Genomic DNA, 24,495 nt, shown 5'->3' on the forward strand with positions numbered 1-24,495 from the left:
AAACTAATTAAAACTAACTAAATTTAAAAAACAAAACTCAAAACGAAATAAAAACACAAATAAAAAAATTCCCAAACTATAATAACCCTACTGCCATATTACAAATAAATTTGTTTATTGTATTGTAGCATTTTTCTAAATATGCAAAAGCACAAATAAATTATTTGTACAATTTTTTTTATGACTAAACACGATTTCTCTTCATTAACATGATGTGGCCCTTGCGTCCTTCTGATTTTCTGTAATGTGGCCCTCAAATGAAAAAGTTTGCACACCCCTAGTTTATGACCTTGAATGAACGCCGATGATCTCTGACAAGAAGGAGTTGCTGTTGAAACCGTGTTGACATCCACTTTGCAATGCACGTTTATCACCACCTCCAGGACTGGCGCACATCAGTCCGGCCCATCACGCTTGAACTCGAACAGCGCCAGGCCCGTCATCCGGCGCCGGTGACCTTGAATGTCAACCGACACGCTCGCTCTTCTGCATGAGCGGACACGCCCGCATCCCACGCCAACTTCTTGTCAAAAAGTCTTGCGATAAGAGCGGAATCTGCTCCGTTTTCCTCCCAAGCTCAGTTTCCTGTAGGCCAGTGGTGTCAAACATACGGCCCGTGGGCCGGATCAGGCCCGCAAAGGGGTTAAATGATGATTTTTTTGCGAGATGATTGATTTTGTAAAGTTAAAAAAAATTTTTTTTAAATGGTGTTGTCAGACTAATTCATCAGCCGGCCACAATCAAAATATATAAAATTTGTCATTTCATTCGCCATGCAATGCATTCTGGGAAGTGGGAACAATATATGTATATATGCAAAACAGTTCGATTTAACACGTCCGGAACGGATACCAGCAAAGTGTTGCCACATTCCATTTGCATTTGTGTTATTTTTCGGAACAACATGATTACAGTTGAGCTCCGTAATTTTAGGGCTTATCCACAAATCTGCGTATAAATGACGGTAATTTTTTTTTTTTTAAAGTTATATACCGTTATTTTACCGATGTGGCCCACTTGGTAATATATTTTCCTCCATGCGGCCCCTGAGCTAACATGAGTTTGACACCCCTGCTGTAGGCGCAATTCTTCGTGGCTGCCGTGACAGCGATGCATTTATTCGGTCGTCCGTATGGTTCATTATCGGCGCCTTTTGACGGTTGCAATAAATGGTGCGGAGGAAGCGTCGCACGCGATCGTTTTCATCTCTCGCTCCCGTGCATCTATCATCGTAATGCGTCGTGGTCGGATCTGACGGGGTTCTCTCCCCCCCCCCCGACGAGGAGCGTCGAACAAGGTTTTTTGACGTTCCCATGCCGAAGACCCAGTTGGCCTCCTTATCGGCAATCTGACCTCGCGGGATGGATACGTCCTCGTTGAGTCTAATCGTGGCGAAACGTAAACCGAGCTCGATACGCCGGGCTCTTGTTACGGCGGCTGGATGCGGGCCGCTTGTCACCCGACGGACGATTACAAACGCGAGATGGCAGTAAGAGGAGTCGCCCGGGATGTGTGTGTGTGCGCGCGAAACTTCGGAGCGGTGAAGTTATTAAGTGGCGGACAAAGCGGCACCGCGGCCGAGCTGTGTGGGCTCTCTTGCTCATAAATAAGGCAGGCCAACCTCCGATTGTGGGCTGAATGTATAATTCATGCGCTGCCCCTCCTCTTTCTTCTCCTCCTCACTTTTCTGCCTCAGCTTCTTTGTTGTCTGCGCCCTCCACGGCACGTCGATTAAAAATTAAAGAGGCGACCAACGGGCCCACGCAGCTTTTTTTTTATTTTTTTTCACGGCAAATTCTCAAAATGGCGATCGTATTTTTTCATGCCATGCTCGCCCACAATTGACAAAGCAGGAAATGTAGTTTCACCGATTTATTTTTGTTTTGGCAACAAGTAGGAGTTTGCCTTGGAATTTGAACCAAAATGGCTGCTTTGAGCCAATATGGACTTTTCCGTATATACTGGTAATGATATACATGTCAATCAATCAATCAACTTTATTTATATAGCACCTTTCATACATTCAAAATGCAACTCAAAGTGCTGGACATCCATAATAGAATAAAAAAAGAAAAAAAGCCCCCCATCCCCATGATCACAGACACACCCAAAACCCAACAAACACATGAAAACCACAACAACATGGCGGGGCACAGAAGTACCCTGTAAGGAAAGGCACCCATGAGGAGTTCATCCACAGTGAGTTGACCACCAAATGTCGTGTCAATAAGTCCAACTCCCGTTTGCAGCATTTTTTTTTTTTTTTAAGACTTCCTGGAAATCCTCGAGCCCTGAAATTCACCCCAAATGGCTGCTTCAAACTATCACGGCCGGCTTCCAGTTCAGTTACGGGCATGAGTCCGTGAGCGTTGTTGGCACGTCCTGTTGTAATAGACGTGCCCACCAAATTTCGTGTCAGTCAGTGAAACTGTTGTAGGGAAAAATATTCTTCAAACTTTCCAGAAATCCGCTAGCCTTGAAAATCACTCCAAATGGCGACTTCACACTAACATGGCCTTTCTTTTCTGTTTCGAGGATTGGTCCTTGAGACTTTTTTTTTTTTTTTTTTTTGCGCATCCTGTTGTGATAGACATGTCCAACCCAATTTCATCTGAGTTGGCAAAACTGGCAATTTCCCCGCCCCCTCCCAAACTTGACAGTTGGGTCCTAATGAGGACGTTTTGGGGTGTTCTGTTCAGGACGTTTTCATCAGGAAATGCATGTTAAGCGTCCCAAAAAGGGGCCTTTCATTTGTCAGAAGAACGATAAAACAAATAATCATACAGACTTCAACGCCACCCAGCAAAACACATTTTGAGGAGCTGGAGACGTTTTCGAGCGAGCAGCCGTGTTGTGTAAACATCGCAGAGTTATGACACTGGCAAAGTTTACTGCAAACATTCCTCGAATCGGCCATCATTCACTCGGCAATTTGGTGTAACGACACTTCGTCATCCAGAGGAAATTGGAAGCGGCCTCGGCGTGAATTCATTTATTCAACCGAGTTATCTACATCTTGTATCGCTTATGAGCAATAAAAAAACAAAAAACAAAAAAAAACAGCGTTCTCGTAGGTGTCGAAGAGACTTGCAGGATATTGCTACACGATTGGGATCTGGTTTGGACTCATTTCCATCGAATCTGGACAGCCGTACCTGAACATTCTAGTCTTTACTCATAGGTCAGTAAATTTTGTTTCTGCCACCCGCAGTCCATCGTTATTTCACAGTAGGGCTGGCCGATATGGCCAAAAAATAAAATGCCACAATTAACCCATTTGCCCCCAAAGACGTATTTATACGTTGTTGTTTTTTTTGGTTTCTTTTATGCTAGAGCATGAAGAAGGCTTTGATGCATCCTCTGAACTGAAGAGAATGCTTGAAGCAATGGTAGTTATTACAAAAACGGCCAGTAGGTGGCAGCTGAGCATAAGAGATCAACTAGGATTGCATTGGGCTTGCATTTGGCTCAAGACCCAACAGATGAAGTGATGGAGTTGATATTAATAAGTCCTTACGTGCATTATTGCCACCATGGTAGCGCAGTGTAATACTGTACTGGTTCTGACATGTGCCAAACACTCATGGGATGTGGGTTTGAATCTCAGTCTTGGTGTAGAGTTGGCAGTTGTTTGTCTATATGATACATGCTCTACCTTGTACCCAAAGTCAGCTGGGATAGGCTCCAGCTCACCCCAGATGAGCCAAAGTATAGAAATCGGATGGATGGTAAGAAAATATTGAGATAAAACCCTCATATTGGATCTGGGGTGTACCTAATGAAGTGTCCAGAGCTGGAAAACCCATTTCGCCTTTTTCAAACGAGCGATCCTTTCGCATATCACGTTGCGTAGTCACATCTCAAGTCTGTGAATCATTTTTTAGCCTACGTGATCCTCAACACTGGCCGTTGCGCTCATACGCACGCACGCACACCTGCGCAGACGGGAAAGAGTGCTGCTATCTCGTGGACCTTGAACATCACGTAAGGCGGAGGAAATGGTGTCTAGACGTTAGAACACGGACATATCGCCTCGCTGATTTACTCGCTCTCCTATAACGCTCCTTTGAAAGTTTACGGCACCCCGGAGAGACATCACGGGAACACCTCCGCCGCTAGCGTGCCGAAAAGATTTTAGTCTTTTTTTTTTTTTTTTTGAACCGTAAAAAGAAGAAGCTGAAGTTTCATTTGCAACTGGAGCGACTCGAAGTGCGCCGTGCGGCCCGTCGAGTGCGAAAGAGAAAACAGAAAAACCGCCGAGTGTGGCTTCTCTCAAGCGAGAAATGGAACAAGTGACTGGCAGGCTGCGATTGCAGCTGCGCCGCTGAAACGCGACTAATTCCTTCCCTAATTCGCTTGAACGTTCATTCAATCTGTGCGTCGGAATTGGCCCAACTCTCCCCCAACCCCCGTCAAGATTATTTTGCTCGTATTGTTTGAACAAACATTTATTTAGTGGGGGGGAAAAGTGCTAACAAAGGCAAAATATAATGACTGCATAATTGGTTGCACTCGCGACAACTTGCCAAAACGGTAACACAACGCTGCAAAATGTGTCATCGGTCGCGAAAGTTTTCCATTGACTGTGAACAACTTCTTTTAGTGAGTGACACCAGAACATGTGTGTAACATATCCTTAGCTAGTGTGACTTGCCATAGGGTCAAAAAAAAATAATTCTGCAGCTGGCGAGGGAGTACTGTAAGCTTTTTGGCTTGTGTCTCCGAAAGATATATCACATGATAGAAAATGTGCCCGCAAAAAGCAACACAAGCCTGCGGTTGTCAAATGTATCGTTTTCTGGAGAGACGCTTGGAAACATGAATTTTCTCGACACGGGCTTAATGCAGATGGAAGGGATGAAACCGGGGGGGAGAAAGATGAGTTTCAAAACTGGATTAGAGCGGACGTGGCCTGAGAGGGTGATTGAACGGCGGCTTTGGGGGGGGGGTGGCGGGGAAATGTGGGATGTAGCGTCTCGATGACAGCCAAATCAAAAAAAAAAAAAGAAATGCCGTGAGGAGTAGCGTATTCAAAAAATCGATACGGCAATATATCGTTGCGGGCCTCATTACAATACACGTATCGATACGCAGGCATCAGAATCGATATTGCTCATTAACTTTAAATAGGCAGTTAACGTTTTCCTTTGCAGCTTGCATTGTACCTAAAAAATAAAAACCAGCAGCGTCTTTGAAGTTAATTGCCTTCAATTAATGCTAAAAATAGCTCACCAGTGATTGGACACTGTGTCTCGCTAAGAAAAATTAAAGCAGAGAAAGAATATCAATATTTATTTACTTATAAACTTAACATGGCAAGTGTCTCAATGTACCAAATTTCCTATATTTTGTTTAAAAAACGAAATAAAATGTGTTACATGAAAATGAAAAAAAAATGCTGTTTTGATTTCCCCAAATATTTCAAGTAAGCACATTTTAGAGCTGTAATTTACAGAGCGTGCACATTTAGACCAGGCATGCCGCTTGCTGGTAAACTAACAAAAACATTTTTGTCATCCAGCATAATAAACATATCCTTTAGGTATACACATGACTGTTATTATAAAATGCTAGTAAAATATCGGGATACGTATCGCCTTGAGGATCATGTATTGGGATACATACGTATCGCGATACGTATCGTGACCATCGTATCATGATACGTATCGTATCGTGAAGTTGGCGCCAATACCCAGTCCTAGTGAGGAGTGAGTGCAATAAGTGTCCGTAGGCCACTGACTCCTGGATGGGTCAATAGATGGGAGGAATAATTGTATGTGGCCACCGGGAGTGTGAAAAGTGCAAGGGCAGTGGAAAATAGCAACAACTCAGTGAGATTAAAAGTGAGATTTCCAAATTGTGCGATCAACGCGGTGAGACGCGACACATCCGATGGGTGAGGTGACCAAAGGCAACTTGGAAATGTCAGCTGAGCTTGGCACAGGACGTGTGGTGGAACGAAATATGTAAAACAAAACCAAAAATAAAAAATAAACTGAAAAGTAGGCTGTTCAAAATGAGTCACCCCCTTTTCTCTCAGTGCAGCCAACTGACTACAGACATTCCCTGGTGATTTCTGAATGATCCAATGTTGACCTAAATGATTGATGATGATAAATGGAGTCCACCTGTGTGTAATCTAATCTAAGTATAAATGCACCTGCTCTGTGATGTTCTCAGAGGTCTGGTAAAAGAATATTTAGGGAGCAAACAGCATCATGAAGACCAAGGAATGCACCAGGCAGGTCCGGGATGAAGTTGCGGAGAAGTTCAAAACTGGATTCGTCTATAAAAAGATTTCACAAGCTTTAAACATCTTGCGTTAGGACGGTTAGAAAGATCATATTGAAATGGAGACCACTGGAAACCTACCAAACCGTCTTAGGTTTTAGAAATAAAACTAAGAAAGAAAGAAAGAAAGTTTACAATTTTGAAGAAAGACTAAGGATTAAACATATTTGTGTCATTGTGCTTATTACCGTATTTTTCGGATTATAAATCGCAGTTTTTTTTTCCATAGTTTGGCGGGGGGTGCGATTTATACTCTGGTGCGACTTATGTGTGAAATTAACACATTATTATATCATTTTACATGTTATTTTCACACTAAACCGCAAGAGGGCGCTCTTAGGCCTATGTTGATAATTTCAACATTGCCGGTAGAAGAGGAAGCGGCGCATCGTCTACCTCCCGAGTTGGGGGAGTTGTTTAAAAGTGACACAAGGATGAAGTTTTCATTGGATTTAGTGATTTGGAGTGAAACTGATAGTTTGCTAAACTTGTTAGCATGTTCTTTATGCTAGAGTTATATGAATAACTTGTAGTGATGGGAACATAATTCACCCACGGAACGTTCCGGGTGGGAAGGTTTTGTTCCGTGGAAAAGGGGAGTTAGCCTGTTAGCTTCTAGCTGAGTGGGGAGTTGCTGTTAAGACCTCAGAAGCTGATGTCAATAAAACGCCAGCCTTTGGCTCCGCCCTTCAACACTCCGCCTCCGACTCCCGTCACTGCTCGCTACAAACTCTTAATATGTTACGTCGTTACTGACATTACCAGGCATGTCAGTCATGTAACGTTAGCATACCGTACACTTATTCAGCCTGTTGTTCTCTCTTTTATTTTTATTTTAAATTGCCTTTCAAGATGACGTGTATGTTTTTGGTGGTGGATTTTACCAAATAAATTTCCCCCCAAAATGCGACTTATATTCCAGTGAGACTTATATATGTTTTTTCCTTCTTAATTATGCATTTTTGGGCTGGTTCGATTTATAATCCGGAGCGACGTATAATACGAAAAATACGGTAAATTAATCACAGCAAAACGTTGCTTTTAACTTCGACTTGGTCTTACTTGTATTATGAGTGTTTTGGGCAGGGTTCTGTATATGTTTACGTTTTATGTCATGAAAGGATGCCTGTGGGTAAACAATGACTTCTCGGTTACAGAGGCGGTTACAAACTTGTAAATGTAAAAAATTCTGGGTCACGCCCCTGGTCTGAATGTACTTTTTGTGTCTGAATTCTTGCTCCTGTGACTCACACAGGGATAACACTGCTTCATAATTAAGAGTTCCATGCACAACAATTAGCACACCCCGCTTGAATTCCTTCCTCCATAGTCCCCTTTCAGTCCGCCTTGACAAAGTGAGGATGGGCTGTTCCACCAGTGACCATTCATTCCCACTCTCTCTCATCAACACCCCCTTTGCCCCCTTTAACCGCCACCAAAACATTTTATTACAGCGTGAAATGGGGTTTGAAAGACCACTATGGAAGTTCCTACTTAACCATGCACAGTGTGTCACTGGTGGGTTGAGGCCGATAAGAGGACAAAGGGGAAATCAGCCACACAACAACACACATGCTTTTGTCAAGACTTAACTGCTGAAGTCCACAGAAACAACCCCCAGCGCCTGATTACTTCCCAGATGCACTGTTTGTGTCTTATTTTTTTTAAGAGGACAAATTTGTCCGTGCATAATCTCGTTGGATAATTGAACACGTTCCTCGGTGCTGTTCACACAAGATGGTATTTGAGGAGCGGGTGATTTGTTTGAGGTGGCCGCCCAAAGCCACAACATCCACCGGGTGATTCCCAACCACATTAGTGTGCCATGGGAGGTCATCAGGTGCGTTGTGGGTAACGATGTCTTGTCCATGTCCATTGTGCTGTCTGGTTCTCTGTTTCTTTCCAAACATTTAGGCTCGCAAGTCTTTGAATAGTTTGGTGACGGGCTGTGCAGTATAAAGTTTACGTGATGTCGTCAGATCAATCAATTACCCGCCTCCTAACGTTATAAGAAAGCTGGGAAGCACAAATGCTTTGAAAGGGCGTGCAGAGCTTGCGGCAACGAATGTTGCGGCACTTTCCCAAGCTTGTTGTTGGCACCGTTGCCACGGATTAGGCTGCACGTCAAACTGCGTAAACAAAATAGCGATCAGGCAACTGATTGATGGCAGCACCTTTTGCAACCATACGCAGCCTTTTGTATTTGCTTTGGCAGGACATCTGTCGTCGACGTGCGATTCTTCCCCCCACCGTAAATGTCGGCCTGTGCGGGGTGAGCTGACAGCTCTCTTGATGTTCACAAGTAATATATAATTGTTTACGGTTACATTGGAACAAGGCATACCCAATTTGACCTTGGATAATGAGCTGTGACGTGATGACTTCGTCATTTAGCAACCTCCATCCATCCGTTTTCTATAGCGCTTGTCCTTATTATTGGGGTAAGCCCAAGTGGCAGGGTACACCCATGGACTAGTCACCAGCTAATTGCAGGGCTCATGTAAACAAACAACCATTCACACAATTGAGAGTTCAGTTACCGTAAGCAATACATTGTTGAAGTTGGAGTTCTCTGAAGAAAACCCACAGAGCCCAAGTTCAAACCCAAACCTTTCGAACTGTGAGGGAGACATGCCGTACCACTGTACTCAAGATGAACCCATGAAATTTTAGTCCAATCAAGTTGAAGATTCTAAAGACTAAACGGCATAGAGTTGGTCTGAATGTCGGCGTACAGTTTGGTGCCAATTCTAATTAGGCTTTTTCATCTTCATTGGAGTTCTGGTCTATGTTCTTTCAGTGGAACCTTTTGCACTGTAGACTAAGGAGCCATTTAGGGGGGGAAAAAAGAAAAAAGGCTTGTGTTGCTATATCCGGCGCTAATTCATGCTGCTTGGCACGCAAGCACGTCGAGGTAATGATGAATCTATTTTCACTTGTATGGATGCGATTGTGAGGAGCCAGAAGGAGATTCGCCCCAAAGAAAAAAAAGGCAAAGGAATGCGTTCAGACCTTTCAATGAGTAAAATGAGCCTGATCCTTGGGCTTACGTGCGTGTGTTCAGTGATTTGTTGGAGGGATTTGCTGGGCTTTAACGTGTGGACGCCTTAGCAGAAGAGTGTCCTTTTCGACGCAGCCGTCACTGCGCCTTTGTTGCGAGATTGCGACTACCGTCCGATCCCTGAAAGGCGCGGCGGGTTTGGCGTGATGAGCTCATCGTTTATCATCGATAGCAGATGATGATACAGCAGTGGGTGGAAAGGAACGTTTGGAGGCAGCAGCTGGTCTGTCACATCGAACGTTTGCGGCTAGACAGTTTACTACTGAGCTCCCACAAGGTCGTAACCCCTCCCCCCCTTCATTGGTCCTTTTGAGTCACACAGCATGCATGACATCATGGTAAAGGATCATATATCTATATTGTCATGAAGTTACTGATTGAAAAAAATAAACCCTTCCCTGAAAAAGCATCTGTTAAACACCCACCACCTGGCCCACAGAGAGCATCATGTCGAGTGGAACCGAGAGCTGACAGGCGTGGGCTCGCGCCGCCTTCCTCCAGAAGCCAGATTTATGTTTCATCATACGCCCGCACTGCTGAACTCCATAAAATGCAAATAAACTTTTCATCAGCAATGGCAGAATAAGAACAGAGATGCCTAATGACCAAATTAGAGGCTCATAAATATGAGCCCTCAAATGTGAATTTTCAATATTGGGTTCAATGTACTCTGGACGGTAGATGGTCTCATTCAAGCAGAATCCCAGAAAATGTCAAATCAGTGCCGCCCAAAGTGCCAAATAGAACCACGATCACGTTCCGCACCTTACAAGTATCGTATTCCGCTTTTAGCTGCTTGTAGTCAACGTCAAGTGACTGAGCTGCGCAGGATTTGGACCTGCTGCGTTATTCCACACTGCTTTACACCTGGCAGTTCTACTGGATTCTCTTGAAACGTGATGTTCGACAAGGTCGCTGTGAAATCTGGAGTCAAAGTTCCTTTTCGGTGCTCTACCAGTCACAACAGATCCCCCTCACACTTCTCAGGATGAATTATTTCTTTTCAAAGTGGCGCAAGCCAGTTGAAGGTACAGATTTGTTTTCAGCTACAGTTTTCATCTGAAGTGATATTGCCAGGAAGTTGGTCTTTGTCAGTGCTTGACAGGGCACCGTTCGCTAATAAATGACCATCAGGTCAAATCTGAACATGGCTCTTCAATCATAATAGATTTTAAAAAAAAGTACAAGGACACTCTTACTGCTAATTGTCCACTATCCAAAACAGATCCTGCATGTCCACTGATATGGCTGAGGAAGTGGTGGTCTGCCCAAAAATCTAATCAGAATCAGTCATCTTAAATCGGCGAGTTTCTTTTCGGCGCTCTCGTCTGTATCTTCGTACTTTCTGGAAATTCTTGTAGCATGTCAGCCGAGTTTTCGACTGATCTTCAAACTTATAGGGATAACTGACTACATAACCACAAGGCATGTTAGCCAGGGTAAGCCTGCCAGGGACGTGGTCTTCGGCAGGCCGCAGTTCTGAACCAATGTTCTTTAGACTTGAAAGACTTATTCTAACATATTCAGAGAAGCAGCCTCTTGATTTTCGTACAGGATTTGGTACATGATGGTGCCGGCAGATGAGGTTTAAACATGGTCGTCAATCTTTGGACTTTAAAGCTTACATTATCTGGTAAACTGTATGTCAGCCGATGGTGAAGGACGGTGAAGTCTACCAAAAACACCAAATTAGAATCGTATCAAGGCTGCTCAAAATTGTTCTCAAGTCAGCAGTGTTGTAGTCAAGACCACAACAAACGAGACCAAGACATCAAGACAAGACCAAGACTTTTGGTGGTCGAGACGAGACAAGACCGAGACTTTATACACATGAACAAAATGAGCAGAATTTTTTTTTCTTTCATTTTTTTCGGACAAATTTTGTACAATTTTGTACAAATCACAACTCTAAGCAAGGCCTGGTCTTGATCAAAAATCTAGTCAGCCTTGTCCTAGACCAAGACAAGACCAAGTAAAAAAATGCCTTTGAAAAGTCTTTGTTTCTGAAACGAGACCGGGAAATGGGTCTTAAGACTAAGACCGATTTCTAGAACCACAACAACTAGCTATCACTTATCTTCAAACTGACTATGTCACAACAACAATCCTATAGATTTTAAAGTACATCCAGCTTTCAGACAACAAGAGTTAACCCCGATAATTTAATTGACGTTGATGTTGTCAGTGCAATTTGCTTTCAGTACAACCGGTTGGGGGGTAAAAAAAAGCGAGTTTCAGGCGTTAAAATCCACACTTCAGTCATGGCGGACAACCCTTTCACACAGTCATGTCGCCGATGCGATGCTACGCCTAAAGAGGGAAAATTGTCGGATTGACTTCATCCAACAAACGACAGAAAAAAAAAGGCGGACAAATGCAAGAATTTTCTTCAACAAAGCGAGCATGATTCCACCCTATGCAAAATGATGGCAGTGTCACACATCAAGAATGTGTGCAGCGATGTCCCAGCGTCACATCGCTAAGATGCTAAGATGAGGCATGCGAACAGCGAGTGGCGTTGGCTGCGGTCGCTGCGGTTTGGGCCGCTCTGGTCGCTTCGCAGATGCAGTCTGGCATCGCTTTTGTGTGATTTCACAGCGGCCCGCGGAACCGGAGTGCCCGAACCCGCCCCCATCTATCCCGGTCACATGTGTGAACACCCCCCCACCCCCCTTCGGCTGCATCTGCCAGCTTCTATTGGGCACAATCACTCTTATTGAATGTGATTCATTTGGAGTGAGCTGATGTATTAAACGCTTTTCAAACGAAATCTACATTCTACCATCCCATTATGTTTTGTCAAAATTTGCTTCATGCCGTGCCGATTTGATCCTGCACCTGTGCCAAATGTTTCGTCAATGTGTTCCATGTGGGAATCCCAAGAACTTGAAGGCAAAGTGTGTTGTTTTATGAAGCCGCTGGTAAAGGGGAGGAGTTTGCTACTGGTGCCAGATGGACAAAAATCAGGCCTGGACATGAAAATGAGGAGCAGGTGAAGTGGCAAAGTGAAGAGTATGAAGTGCAGTTGAGGGGGCGGATGGTGGCGGTTTGGGTGTGTGGGGGTCTTGCGCTGTTAAGGCATGAAGGAGGAATCTGTCAGGGGCTACGTCAACAGGAATCCAAACAGCACTAGATTACAAGAGACAAGGCGTGTCTGCCTGCGCATAATAGACCTCCCTCGGCCGTGTTTGCTTTATGATAGAGATTATTTATGTCTCTTCAAGGTATGCGGGGCATCTGTAGCAAAAGGAGGCATGTGTGAGTGTGTGTGGCCTTTGGGAATCAAACATCTTTTGATGTTGCTGACACCTGTTCTCTTGCTTTTACAGTGCCTGGAGCCCTGCAAGGAATCCTGGGACCTGAAGGAAAACCAGTGCCAGGATCTATGCGAGGTATATCACTAGCAGACGCTCACAGTAGTTGTTTTGCCTTATTGACACCGTAAGGAATAGCCCGGGGCAGAGCTGTAGCATTTAATCGAATAACTCACCGTAATTGGATTACAAAAAAAGGTTGGAGTAAACTTTCTGCCTCAAAGCTTCGCAGGAATCATTTTTCCGTGGGGACTAATGCTACTGCGGTCGCGCGCCCAACTCAATATAGAAATAAGTTGTGGTGATGACAGAGAAAGTCAAAAGTCTGGGATCATTTTACATTTAAGGAAGATCAAATACAGTTGGTACGACAACAGCACATAAATGATGGCCAACATGAGGAAACGTATCGATGTTAACTCATTTCATACAGCCTATCATCGCTAGTTAGAGCCGATGGGGTATATGCCACGGAAGAGGCGGGACTTCCGACTTCCGCGATTTTGCACATGAGTTTGGTTCCGGTCCGGGTTGCGAACGCGCAACCGATGAGCACAAAGTCGGAAGCACAAGTATTTTGACGCAGCCCACACGTCGCAAACCGAACCAGAACCGAAGCTGATGTGCAAAAACAGTCCCGCCTCTTCCGTGGCATATACCCCATTGTAATGTCCCCACAAGTGCTCAAGGATTATCACAGCCACGGGTGCACTTTCAGTCACTTTATTTAGCTTATGGTAAGAATAGAAAACACATAATTCATTATTATTTCATCACAAGCTGACAATGGCTACAATTCACTCAACATGTGGATTGGCTAACGTGTTAACGGACAGTTAACAGCCCGCCAAGTCCACACACTCGTTTGCTGACACCCACGTCACTCACCAAGCTAAGCCCCACCTTTTAAAGCCACACACACTCAAAAATACTACAGGAGAACGAGAGGATGAAAGCTCCCATCAAAATAAAACCTGTACTGCACATGTACATTTTTGGACAGTTTACTCGATTAATCAATGGAACAATTGATAGAATACTCAGTTCTAAAAATAAATGATAGCTGCAGTCTTAGACTTGGAGATATGTCCCAGACCCATATTTGAATAAAAAATGTTTTCCCGCCGTTCAACAGAAAACTGTAAAATGCAGTGGTAAACGTGGCTCTCCTTTCCCACATGCGAGGGCATTACACTAAGTATATTGTAACAACCAATTAAAAAATAAAAAGAGTTGCTTAACAAAAGGTTGGAATTTGCAATGTTAGAAAATAATCACAGACCTCCTATAGTGCAAAATGGCACATGGAATAATTTCGTTATGCTTCGACTACGACAATTTAAATGAATTAAGAAGCCAAAAACTGTGACGAGTTGACTTCACACTAGTAAACAGTAATGAATTCCGTCGGCTTTGAAGTTTTGTTTTGTTTTTGTTTGTTTTTTTATTTATTTATTTATTTATTTTTACTTTTTGGATGTGATTTGATTTATACAAATTATATTTTAAATCTAAATGAAACTTATGTACTCATCCTTCAATTGTGATTTAATGCAAACAAGAGGATTTTTTTTGTTTTTTTTTCCCTCCTTACCACAAGCCCCTCTTTCCCAAGAAGCACTACGAGTGCCTCACCAGCTGCGAGTTCCTCAAATCCATCGAGGGTGTGAAGCAGGGCGACTGTCCCGCACCGGAGAAGGCCAGCGGCTTCGCGGCGGCTTGCGTGGAAAGCTGCGAGGAGGACGGCGAGTGCTCGGCCGTCAAGAAATGCTGCTCCAATGGCTGTGGCCACACTTGTCAGCTTCCCAAGAACCTGTACAAAGGTAAGCGGAAGCAAACAAATCAAGCATTTATGGGACTCTGGATTTTCTCATTTTGTGATTAAATCTAATCTTGTTTTTCAACACTAATTGGCCAGATCGGAAGGGGAACTTCAAACCCGTCAGCCCTTCTTTCGGATGTCAATGTTGCAAATGATGTGATGTGATTGATGTGAGCTGTAATGTGTCCGAAAGGAAAAAATGAATAAACTAAAAAAACTAAACTAAAACTAAACACTCAACGAGCCCAATATCAGTTGAACGAACACCCTACTTGAAATACCGTATTTTCCGCACTATAAGGCGCACCTTCAATGAATGACATATTTTCAAACTTTTTCCATATATAAGGCGCTACAGTAGAGGCTGGGGTTACGTTCTGCATCCATTAGATGGTGCTGCGCTAAAGGGAATGTCAACAAAACGGTCAGATAGGTCAGTCAAACTTTATTACAAAGCAGCTTTCTGACAACTCCATTCACTCCCAAAATGAATAAACAGCTGTTTTGTTATTTTCTCTCAGGTAAAGTATTAGTATTAGCTAGCGATCCAAGATGGCGGGATCTTCTGCGCATGCGCGTCACCGATCGTGCAGGGTCACCGATAGCGTCTTGACAGCGAGACCTGTTGCGGCTCAATATCGGTGCACCGGATTATAAGGCGCATGGTCAGCTTTTGAAAAAATTGAAGGCTTTTAGATGCGCCTTATCGTGCGGAAAATACGTTAGATTGTTGTCTGACGGGGAAAGACTAACAGTTTTGAGGTAGCTCAGCACTTCCTATATATAAATATATGCGTTTGTCTGTGGAGAAAGAGATGAGAGTAGATTAGAGGCCAGAATTTGACAAAATGTGGTCATCTGGAGTCCTGAATATTACTGGATGAGCCCAAAGTCGACACATGTTGTTATTCTGCTCCAGCATATTGCTCCAACACTTGAGTTGTGCCACTTGAGTGGGCTGAATAAGCTGTTGTGCCGAGTTGTTAACTGAAGCACCATCGCACATCCGCTCTCAGCACGTCGTTGCTGTCGCTCGCTCAAGGCCAAAAACAGAGTGCAAGCGGGCAACGAGTCCGCATCGATCTTTGAACGGCGGCTGCCGTGGCCTGCTTTTAATCACGCTGCGGCAACACTACACACGCAGTCGCTGTGCTCAGTCGTGACCGGCAAGTGCACGCAATCCGGAATGCGAGGGTATGGACGGACGCAGATGGTGGAAAGATCTCAAGGGAGAGAGACTGACATCCAGAATGTTAACGTGGAAAGATGAAAAGAGCGCTAACCTTGGAGCAGTCCAGTGACCCGGTCAATGAAAACCATCCAGTGTTTTTTTGGAGACCTTCACATACGGGCCCGCCTATGCCGTCATCGAAGGGGGACGCGTGACAGCTCGCCGTCGCCGCCGCGTTTACACTCAAAATTACGCCGACATTCCGCTCCGACGTTCCACTGAAATTGTTCTCGTGGCCTCTCTGTGTCAAAGGTCTAATTAGTCGCTCATGGTTTAAAGGGTATGATTGTTTCTATGTGCGCACAAGCGGCTGATGTGTATGCGTGTGCAGTCACTGCCATGATGATCCGTGATGCTGGAAGCTATTAGCAAACACAAGCAGAGTGAAATGGAGCATTTCCCCCGGTGAGATCACTCTCAGATGTGTCCCTGAGCATCTCGGGACCCCCGAGGGGTTAAGTGATAAGCAACAAAGCTCATGTTTGTATTTAAAAGCAGATCATAATATTTTGCCAACGATAACAGGAAGCGTGTAAATAATTGATGTACAGTACTAACTGTACTGGGACAAAAATCCATTGATAATTCATTATCTATGCTACTAATCTGTCTTGTTTGAAATAGCTCCGTATAAAGTTGAATGTGACGGTGAAAAATGGAGCGTAAAATTTAGACGTCAAAATGATTCAAATGAATTTAATCGAATGAAAGTTAATTAGCCTATCTGCCATCCTCCGCCTACATAGTGTTTTTCTTCCCCTGTCCGTGATTAGCGCAGTCCTAACGACAGCGTGAGTGTTAGCGGTGGAAATGATTATTTCTGGCACGATGAAGACATGAATGGAGCCCACTCCCCAATCCCACTCCCACCCCCAAATGGCACTTGGACAGAAGGGTTACGTCATGGTGCCTGGAGTAAGCATGCGGGGGCCATTGAAAGATGAATTCTGTGTGATTCTTGGGAGCGAGCCCGACTCGCAAGTTATCTTTGGAAGGCGCAAAGCTGCGAGAAAGCGCATTTGATACCCTCCCATATTTTGCGGAAGAAGCCAGGCAGGCAGCGAGCGCAGATGTGCGCTGGTGCGGTTTCGGGTGTCTGCGCCAGGACTTGGGTGACTTTGTGAGAGGATGAGCTAAGGCGGAGGGGAAGGGAGGAATGCTGCGGTTCGCCAGGCGCACGTCGTGGCGCAGGAAATGTGACACGTCGGTCCGCTGGCGCGCACAAAACACACACGAGCTGTGAAACCGCAACGCAATGACCCCCAGCTGCACGCATGTACGACGCCGTTATCACGGGGGACTAAACAAAAGAGTGCTCATGCCGCTCAAGGGGCCCTTTCTTCATCTTCCAGCATGTTCATCCAATCCCCTTTTTATGAGTTGCAATTAGATGAAATGCTGTGAAGTCAAAAACGCTGTCTTGATCACGCTGCCCACCAAGAAGCGCTGCGGTAGCCTCGAGCGTGTCTTGGACGCCAGCGGTCCAATATATCGTTCGGAAGGGCTTGACAGCTTATTGACGACGCGGTCCGATCCCTCTCTCATTATCACCGAAGCCGACGTTCCAATCTTCTACTTAATGGCAGCAAATTCAGTCTTGGGTGAGCCTTAGGCTGACCTCTTGCACTTAATGAAGCTCACATTTTCTGTGCAGAACCTTTGCAAGACTGAATGCAAGTGCAGTGATGCAAGTTAACATGCATGTGAGCAGTTTCTAAACACACCACTGTGGCTAGAAATATCGCAGTTTAGAGCATAGGTCTCAAGGAGAGGAGTAGGCACTACCTTGTAGTCCTAGACCTTAGGTCTCAAAGTCCGTTCCTCGAGGGCCGCCGCCCTCCTCCTCCAACACACCTGATTCAAAGGATCGGCTCATCAGCAAGGTCTGCAGAAATCTGACAATGATCCTGGTCATTTGACTCAGGTGTGATGGAGGAACGGACTTTCAGACCTAAGGTCTAGGACTACAAGGTAGTGCCTACTCCTCTCAACATGGCGCTACTTGGTGCGGAAAAGCTGGTAGAACTAAGTGTGTCAAGCTGACACTATATAAGTGGTGTAAACTGGGGGGCCCGCCCACAAGGCCGTAGACGGAGGTGGCTAATTCAGGTCTAGAAAGTAAAAACCCTGCCACAGTTTGGTTTTAGCTAAAGATGCTTCTGCTAAACCGGCAGGGAACCAAGCTCAGTTAGCTGTTAAGGTGGGAAATCCAGGTCCTCGGTTGAGTAGAAGTACCTCTGGCTAAAGCCAAATTGTGGTATTTAAACTTTCTGGACCTGGATTTGCCACCTCTGGCCGTAGACCAGTACCCGACCACAGGGCCTTTAATCAGAGGTCGCACGGAGCAACTGAACTTTACTAAATCAGTCTGAAATCAGGTGCATCATCTGCTTAAGCCTCTGTCAAAATGCTCATCTCAGTCACGTCCGGGAAAAATGAGAGCCCACAAGCATGCAAAAATGAGTACAAATATTAAAGATGTCTGGAGAGCTTCTTCGAAAAAGGGGTGCAGGCCAAATCACGAGACAGAAGAAGGTTCCAAGATCCATCTCAGTAGTCCTACTTATGGTCTGCTCTGCGTAATATGTTGTGACAGGCTCGCAAACGAGGCAATGAAGCCATCAGAACTACTTTGACACGTGCACCTGGCATAAAAAGGCAAGCCTGAAGAGTTTTCTGAAAGAAAAAAGAAAGTCTTATCTTATTGACGACGTAGTCCAGTCCCTGTCTCTCCCATCTTCTACTTGATGGCAGCAAACTCAGTTTTGGGTGATTCTTAGGCTGACCTCCTGCTCGTGATAACGCTCACATTTACTGCACACAGCGTGAGCGAGGCTGAAGGCAGTGATGCAAAGTGAGCAGCTGCTAAAACATCACGGTCGCCAGAAAGGTCTTCGAGGCTCTGGACAGAGGTCCTACCAGGTACTCCCGATTCCTCTTGGTGTGTCTCTACTTGCTCGTGAAAAGTAGGTACTGCTAGGCGTTTCTAGTACCTGGTTTGCTTGGCGTAGACTCCGGTTTGCTGGCGCTTGTTGTTCGAACAGATTCGTTGCATCACTGTAATATTTGAGGATACAAAGACAGACAAATCAATAGCTCAATTTCCCCTCAGTGTCCTTACTGTGACCAATATGCAGAGAAGTAAATACAAGAAACCATCATTCTACTTTGTTGTCTGTTAATCGTTAATCTAACTGATGCACTCAATACGTTTTTTTGTACTTTCTGATGTAACGCTCCAAAGTGCTTGTCAGCTTACTGACCAAGTAGTCCAATCACTATCTCATTATCATTACTCCCATCTTTTACTCGAGAGGCAGTAAATTCAGTCTTGGATGAGCATTAGTCTGACCTCCTGCACTTAATAAAGCTCACGCACACATCCACTCTGCGGCTTCACCTCAAAGGCCGATTGCAAAGAGCAGTGACGCGAGTGAACTTTGACGTTCGCAGCTACTAAAACACACCGCTGTGGCCAAAAGTGTCACAATGTGTCACGGTCAAAGAGAAGGAGTTGTTGACCCTCAGCGTGGATCCCAACTATTGCAGTGAGATCACGTCTCGTTCTCAAATGTCCGTGCTGCATTTTTATGTATTTTCGAAGTACGTTTTGCGCAAATGAATAAAACGCAACGTTAACTTCCAGACCGCTGTGCTTGCCGGCGTGTCGTCTTCCGCAGGAGTCCCGCTGAAGCCGAGGAAGGAGCTGGTGTTTGCAGAGCTGTCCTCGGGTCAGCTGGAGATCCGCTGGTCCTCCAAGTTCAACATCTCGGTGGAACCCGTTCTCTACGTGGTGCAGCGGCGCTGGAACTTTGGCATTCACCCCAGTGAGGATGATGCGACTCAGTGGGAGACGGTCGCACAGGTCGGTAAACTACGCGGCCGATACCGTGATGCCCGACATATTTGTGGTTCAATATTCAACCTATACGAGATCTGTCAAATCCAGGTCCAGAAAGTAAAACCCTGCCAGAGCTTGGCTTTAGCCAGAGGTGATTCTACTCTAGCAGCAAGTAAACGAGATCCTCGGGAGCTTGTTTACCTGCTGGACCAATGGGTTTGCTTCCGTAGTAAAGCCTTTCCGTTCTCAAAATATCTAACGCAAACTAAGCTTCGGACCAATTGTGAATGGGAAGAAAACATGTTTAGTTAGCTGTCTAATCGCAAACTATTCTTTGCCATTGACTTAGTGACCAATCCATGACCACTCACCCTAAATCAGGTGGGATAGATCCTAGGTCACCCGTGACCCTAATGAGGACAAGAAAATGGATGAACGGACAAGCTTGTCCAAGGTTGACTGATCCGAACCGAACTACGATTAGCGAACTGAAATGTAAACGCACGGTGGTAACTTCAGTGCCGCAGCTGTGGAAATGCAGCACTACGCTGACAGACGTCTCCACACAGTCGCCCATTCCTCAAAGTCACGCCGTCTTTTGAACGTTTCGCTGAGGAGAAACACGCGGATGACTGATGTGGCAGCGAACTCACACAGGGACTCTGACCCGGCGCGAACCCTGACCCCTGCTGTTCTACCCCCCCCCCCCCATCTGTCCCTCAGACTGCCGAGGAGCGGGTCCAACTGGGTGACATCAGAGCAAGCAGATGGTACCAGTTCAGAGTGGCGGCGGTCAACGTGCACGGGACTCGCGGCTTCACTGCGCCAAGCAAACACTTCCGCTCCACTCGAGGTGTGTACGTACACGCGTGTGCTTGGTGTGTGGCCTTACGCACTAAAGTGTCACTTCCTGCTTGACACCCACTGACCTCCATTTGTTGTGCTTAAGACCCCAGAGTAGGTGGGGCTTACGGATTGATTGACCTACTTATGCAAATGTCCGTGTTCTGATTGCTTGTTCTAATCAAAACACTTGTTTTATTTGTTGAAGACTTAAAGGGACAAACATCCTCAAGTACAGCCGCACAATCAATGCCCCCGCCCACTTTACAGATTTAATGTTGATTTGACGTTTAAGCCTCCACTGGATGCAATAAAATCTAGGTCGCCAAATGCAAACTGTACTGGATCTCATAAGGTTATGCAGGTGTACTGTGTAGTTCAAAGTGAAACTAAATACACTCAAAACCTTTCATTTAAGTGCAACCAAATTCAATTTCAGGAGGGGTTATCCCCATCCCGCTTCATCACAGTCATGCTTTAATGTAATATGTCTAAATTAGATGGGATATTTCAGCTCCAAACGAATTTAAGTGGAGTCTTGGCTCCCGGAGAAAGTCACATAAGTTTTTTTTTAGTTGCTGTAGATCTTTGGCTACAGATTAGCGTCATGTCGCTGCCTCCTTGCATGACGCGAAGCAAGTTTGTTTGACATGTTGGCAGGGCCATGCACTGACTACTTCATGTAGATTAGTGCTGTGAGTTACTTACTATCTGTGTTGTCAACCTAAAAAATGTTGAACAGTGGTACGCTTAAGCCCAATTCACACTGACTGCGGAACGGCCGCGGTGCGTTTTCCGTACGCGGCCGCACGGACGCCGAAAGCATAGAACGCATTCAAGTCTACGTGTCAGTTCGCACCAGCTTCGGTGCGGTGCGGAACGACTGCTGCAATGTTTCCGCAGATTTTCATGAAGCTTGAAGAAATGACACGAGCCGGACAGGAAATCGAGCGTCTCGCGTTAAGGTAAATCCGGTATATTTCAAAATAAAACCGTTTGGGAACTCGTTTTTTTGGGGAGGGAAGCTAGCTAGCTGCGTAGCATGACATCAGTCGGACATTTAAGACAAAACACGAACTCAACTCGCCAGCGTGAACCCCACGTGATCCACGTGGTCTGTCGGGAGTAGATTTCCGGACACGCAACGGACGCGGTGTGAATTGCAGTCCTTGCCGCCGTCCGTACGGAAAACGCACCTCAGCCGTTCCGCAGTCAGTGTGAATTGGGCTTTAGGGAATGCTTTTAGTTTTTTTGCATTCTGATCACACAGACCCGCAATGTTGTGCTATGCATGCCAGGCCAGCTATTGACAATATCACCAGCGGCCATCTTTTGAATATATTTGTCGGTGTCTATGTGTATAAAGACTAGTAGTGTGAAGTGGTTGGTTTGAGGTTGTGAGTTCCAAGTTTTTGCGGCAGGGACCAGTCCCTATCCCTTGTGATTATTTTAAATGTAACAATTTATGGAAAGACATGCCAGTCCTAGAGGCTCTGTTCCAAAAACAAGTACATGTGTCTGGTAATACATGCGTGTTGACCCGTACTGTCAATCCTTCATCACGCATGCGCTCCCAAGAGCGTTGTGGATGGCGCTCCGACAGATTGCGGCACCAGGTGGGGGGGGGGAAAGGGATTCCGCTCGGGGAGGGGGGGAATAGAAAGCGACCCCCAATCAGGCCAATCAGCGGCAGGACATTGATAGATTGATGGGAGCTGTCACGGCTCTGATGAGTTCCTGGACGTTCGGTCACAGCATCGCTCTTCACATAGCGACCTGTATCATCTGATTGCAATTTCGCCCCTGCTACAATTTTTGTTAGGGCAATTTGTAAAGAAGGGGAGGCTTATTTGTCTTGCGCCGCCAACGTCAGCTGGTATGCAGAGCCCGTGTGTCCGAATGTGTGTGTTTTGAGCGGCTTAAATGTGTTTCAGGTGGGAGAGGGAAGGAGAAAAAGAGAGAGGAGTGATTTTCTCATTATCCGTTTGCTCTGGTGCTTTGGCAAGTGGCCCTGCCGCTCTCTCTCGCTCTCTCTCTTGCTCTCTCTTTCTGACATTAGAAGCAAGGAGTCTTTGTTACAGTTCCTGAAAGCAATACTTGGATATAGTGACAAAATAGTCGTATAGTAATAGGAAATAACGGGTCGAATTTATGGTCACCTTGTAGCATATTACTTAAGAAAGTCTGACATTTGCTGTATTTAAGTCCATCCATCCATCCATTTTCTTGACCGCTTATTCCTCACAAGGGTCGCGGGGGGTGCTGGAGCCTATCTCAGCTGGCTTTGGGCAGTAGGCGAGTGCCCAATGAACCTGCCATGTCTTTGGAATGTGGGAGGCGACCGGAGTACCCGGAGAAGACCCACGCAGGCACGGGGAGAACATGCAAACTCCACCCAGGAAGGCAAATACTGAACAATTCATCAAAAAAGAAGCTTCTCAAATAGGAGGTCATGTGTTTTTTATAGGTTTTTTTTAATTAATTTATTTTTTCTGTACTAAATTAAAATGTAGCTGCACATCCACTACAGTAGGTGGCAGTGTCGCGCTCATTGTCTGTTTTTTAGGAAATGTAGTGGAGGGAAAGTTAAAGTAGCCAGAAATATATTTAAAAAACAAAACAAAAAACAAACAAAGTAGGGTACATACAGTGAAAATTCTACGTAAGTAAATTCATTATTTGAATGCTGTTACATTATGAGGCTGCTGGGAAGTGGCCCCGCCTCTTTCTCTCTGACATCAGAAGCAAGCAGGAGCGCATTGACTCGGCTCCACAGCGCCCCGATGCCAAAGCTGGCCGCCGTGTTTGTTAACCCGTGACCGCTTGTGCTGCCGTAGCCGTGATATGACACCTGTCATAACATCTCCTCAGCGCATTGTCAGCGGAGGGCTAATTACTTTACGTAGTGTCATACCAGTCAGCCCTCCGCTCCTCAGCCAAAGTGGTGAAAGGCCTTCTGGCTGCAAACGTACTCCACCTTAAATTAGACTCGCCCGAAAGAAACCTCGGCGTCTTAAATGTCTGCAGATGTGTGAGATTTGTCACCCCCGTCCGTGACAGCGTTTGTTTCTTTGTCCTCCAAGACCCGTCCGCCCCGCCGCGCCCGAGCAGCCTGCGCGTCACCAACGTGACGCAGGGAGACGAAGGCCTGGTGACAGTTCGTCTCAACTGGAGCTTGCCAGAGGAGCCCGACATTCCCATACATCACTACAAAGTGTTCTGGAGCTGGACCGTGCCCACCAAGTCGACGGTTCCGTCCAAGAAGAGGAGGAGAAAGACCACCAACGGGGTAAACGCGCCCTCCCCCGTCTTCGCTTTTTCCGCTTTCCAGCATTATCTCACTCGAGGTCCCCTCCTCGGGATTCTCCAACGTTGCGTGCGAAGCCATCAATCACAAACAGAGTCGGCTATTCTGTTGGTTGCTTTTTTCCTTCCTCAGACTGATTGAAGAACCCTTCAGCCCGGTTATGCTTTGAAGCACGACACATTCATTCTGATTCATAGAGTATTTCCACTAAGATACATTATTGGGTCGTTATTAACTGCACTTTCGACGCAGACTCGGGATGCTAAAAATTGCTCGGGGACTTTATTTATGTCTACTGGCAGCCAACCCGTCTTGTTGTTCATGGTGTCTGTTTCTGTGGCTTTATTACATGTAGGCATTTTAGTCACACTTGCAACAAACGAGTACAAATTATGAACAGATAATGTGATTATGATTGCCATATCCACTCGGCTGTAAATAGATGAAGCATTGGATGAAACAAGGCTACGTGTTCGCAATGCAGAGGCGGGTAATCCAGGTCCAGAAAGTAAAAACCCTGCCGCAGTTTGGCTTTAGTCACAGGAGGTTCTACTTGACCGATTGGTAAGTAACTTGTTTACCTGCTGGTTGATTCGATGCACCTGTGGCTAAAGCCAAACTGTGCGGCAGGGTTTTTACTTTCTGGACCTGGATTACCCGCCTCTGTCGGAATGTAGCCTCAACTCAACATGTGTCACTAGGAGAATAATGCCCAAAAAAATGTGATCTAAAAGTGGCCATACCTTCTTCACATGGATCGATGTAATGTGCTCGTTTGTTACACC

General features: G+C 45.5%; 1 protein-coding gene across 1 annotated transcript in view; it reads left to right on the forward strand.

Annotated features, from left to right (window-relative positions):
• The window catches only part of anos1 (anosmin 1), a 77,206-nt gene that overhangs the window by 31,856 nt on the left and 20,855 nt on the right, over window positions 1-24,495 (forward strand). The window contains exons 3-7 of the mRNA XM_077536987.1: window positions 12,682-12,744; window positions 14,267-14,489; window positions 19,400-19,584; window positions 20,284-20,413; window positions 23,487-23,692. Coding sequence (XP_077393113.1) covers window positions 12,682-12,744; window positions 14,267-14,489; window positions 19,400-19,584; window positions 20,284-20,413; window positions 23,487-23,692 — 807 coding nt within the window. The remainder of the gene's footprint in view (window positions 1-12,681; window positions 12,745-14,266; window positions 14,490-19,399; window positions 19,585-20,283; window positions 20,414-23,486; window positions 23,693-24,495) is intronic.

The sequence above is a fragment of the Festucalex cinctus genome, chromosome 11, assembly GCF_051991245.1.
Source record: "Festucalex cinctus isolate MCC-2025b chromosome 11, RoL_Fcin_1.0, whole genome shotgun sequence".
NCBI classification, from domain to species: Eukaryota; Metazoa; Chordata; class Actinopteri; order Syngnathiformes; family Syngnathidae; genus Festucalex; species Festucalex cinctus.